This window comes from Crocuta crocuta, unplaced genomic scaffold (assembly GCF_008692635.1).
Source record: "Crocuta crocuta isolate KB4526 unplaced genomic scaffold, BGI_CrCroc_1.0 scaffold219, whole genome shotgun sequence".
Classification (NCBI taxonomy): Eukaryota; Metazoa; Chordata; class Mammalia; order Carnivora; family Hyaenidae; genus Crocuta; species Crocuta crocuta.
The window spans coordinates 4,137,837-4,140,633 of record NW_027551572.1 but is presented as its reverse complement, the minus strand read 5'-3'; the positions used below and the strand labels follow the sequence as shown (position 1 = coordinate 4,140,633).

The 2,797-nt window shown below is 42.6% G+C and overlaps 1 protein-coding gene across 1 annotated transcript in view; it reads right to left on the bottom strand.

The window, feature by feature from the left end:
- The window catches only part of UBR3 (ubiquitin protein ligase E3 component n-recognin 3), a 229,040-nt gene extending 227,089 nt beyond the window's left edge, over positions 1-1,951 (bottom strand). The window contains exons 1-2 of the mRNA XM_077751180.1: positions 1,871-1,951; positions 52-344 (exon numbers count right to left, since the gene is read on the bottom strand). Coding sequence (XP_077607306.1) covers positions 52-344; positions 1,871-1,951 — 374 coding nt within the window. The remainder of the gene's footprint in view (positions 1-51; positions 345-1,870) is intronic.
- Positions 1,952-2,797: the final 846 nt, after the last annotated feature.

Genomic DNA, 2,797 nt, shown 5'->3' with positions numbered 1-2,797 from the left:
CCGGCTTGGGCCGCCGGCGTGCCCCCCGCCCCGGAGGGGGGCTCCACTCACCCACTCTCCCGCATCACGTTGCTGTCCCCGCAATCACAGGCACCCCCGGCCTGGCTGCGGAACATGTTGAAGTCGTGTCCGGTGTGGTCGCCCTGGTGGAAGCACTCGGCGCACAGCGACATGCAGGGGGAGATGCCGCACGTCCGGCAGCGGTAGGCCACGAAGTTGGCTNACCCCCGTCCGCGTCCCCGCCCCTGCACACGCCCCCTCGCGCTCCGGGCCTGCTCCCCTCCCCTCTTTCCCGGGATCTCCCGGGTTCCTTCCCCCGTCCCCTTGGCTCTGGAAGTTGAGAGCTACCGAGATAAGGGACCCGCCTTTTAAAAAAAAATAAATACGGGCCACTTTAGTATGGACCACATGAAAAAAAATCTTTCATATGGACGGTTTTTTTCTCTTTTTACCTGGACTATAGGAATTACGCACAGCGTCTTTCAGATGTATTTCAAGCATTTGCATTTCGTTTTAAGATGTAGATTCCCATTGTTATTAATCCTTAATTACTACTGAATCACTCTTACTATTAAAGCAAAGTCTTAATTTTTCCCCCTGAATGAATTCTTACCTTCACACTAAAACCACGTTAATCTAAAGTACATTTTTTAGGCGATTAGAGTACACTACATTACTACTATCATACTCCTGTTCAAAATCTTCAGGGTGGGTGGGGGGAAGCCAAGCTCCTGAAATCTTCTCTCAAAAACCCATCTTTCGGGGCGCCTGGCTGGCTCAATCGGCTAAGCGTCCGACTTTCGCTTAGGTCATGATCTCGCGGTTCGTGGGTTCGAGCCCCGTGTCGGGCTCTGTGCTGACTGCCAGCTCAGAGCCTGGAGCCTGTTTCAGTCTGTGACTCCCTCTCTCTCTGACCCTCCCCTGCTCACGCTGTCTCTCTCTCTCTCAAAAGTAAATCAAACATTAAAAAAAATCCTTCTGTCATTATCTCCTGACACTACTCCAGGTTTGCCATATGAAAGAGACCAATGGGACTGCTCACTTTTGTGAGGCTTTATCATTTACTTCCTCTGCGGCTCCCAATACTGCCTATTGCACCTAGTTCCCACGCTACTCTATCCTACTTACTCACCCTACAACCCAATTCTAGCACAGTGCGCCCATATAATTTCTTTTCTTCAAAAAGATGGCTCCTCTTAACTTACTTGATACAATTTTTTTTTTTAACTCTACACCCAATCAGTGTTCTAACTCCACACCTAAAGGTCTTAAAGAGTCCCATGCTCTACCAACTGAGCCAGTTAGGCACCCCTTGACTAAGTAACTTATTGCCTTTACTGTAAAATCTCATCTCCACTGCACTACTAATGGTAAATTTCTTCTTTTTTAAAATTTACTTATTTTGAGATAGACAGAGCTTCATCAGGAGAGGGGCACAGAGAAAGGGAGAGAGAATCCCAAGCAGGGTCCGCACTGTCAGCAAAGATTTTTACACGGAGCTCGATCTCACTAAACTGAGATCATGACCTGAGCAGAAATCAAAAGTCAGATGCTTGACCGAGGCGCCCCAAATTTGTAAATTTCTTGATGGCCAAATTTCATCATTGGCCATAAATGCTCAAATATTTGTCTGATTGTTAAATGGAACATAATTATAACAGGTAATGCTTGTTGCATATTTATTATGGGCCATGCTCTTTATCTATGTTATTTCTTTTAATCCTTTCAATAATTCTATGAGGTAAGTACTGTTATTAGAGGAAACTAAAACTTATGATGACTTATGTGCCCCAAAACACACAGCTAGCAATTAAATTATATGTGACTAGAACCCAGATCCATCTGGTTCCAAAGCCCTGCTTTTAACTACCACACCAGTATTTCCCAAACCTGCCTGATCCCTAAGAATCACCTGAAGCTCTACTCTCAAAAACATATTCCCAGGCACCATGTCAGAACTAAGGAATCAAAATATCCTATGTAGCAAAATCTAAATCTTGAGAAAGATTATCATTAATGATCCTTCCAGAACTAAAAATCTACGGCTTATAAAAGCTTCCACAGCTTACTTCCAGACATTTGGCTATGTTATACAAATAAATAACTTAGTAACACATGACAGAGGACAAGGAAGGAAAAAAAAATACCAACAACAATAGAGGAGAAATAATTCAAGAAAGTAGAATAAGAGTATTTCTAATCTATGACCCCGTATTTATAAATGACTTGAATGCAACTAAAACATACTATGTCACATGCCCTGACCCTCTACATAAATAAAACATTTCATACTAATCATTAAGCAGTGATAAGTGGTTCAAAAGTTGCTCAATAATTCTCTTGATGAATCACCAGATTAGAAAGTAAGTAAATTCTAGGAATATTTCAAACTAAATTAGAACTAGTATGTATTCACTAGGCAATGTCTCTGGGTTAAGGCAGTTGGGGAAGTGTGCTGATATACCTCTCCAGGACTGTTTTCCTATGGAGAATAACAAGAGTGCCCGCCCTGTTTGACCATGATAATGCATGCTGGCAAATGAGCCCTTTTCAGCACCCCTCAGTAGTCTCTATACACTGCTAAAATTCTACAAATGTCCACAAAATCCCACCAGGGTTTCTTTTTCTCTGAACAACAACAAAATTTAAATACTACCCTGTATTTCAGTTACATATTCATTGTAGCACATGTACAGAAATCCAGACACTTGTCAGATTTCTCACTTATTCTGGTAATGATGATTACCAGATGATTACAAGTCATCAGACTTCTTCAAAAAAAAACCTGTTGAAAATC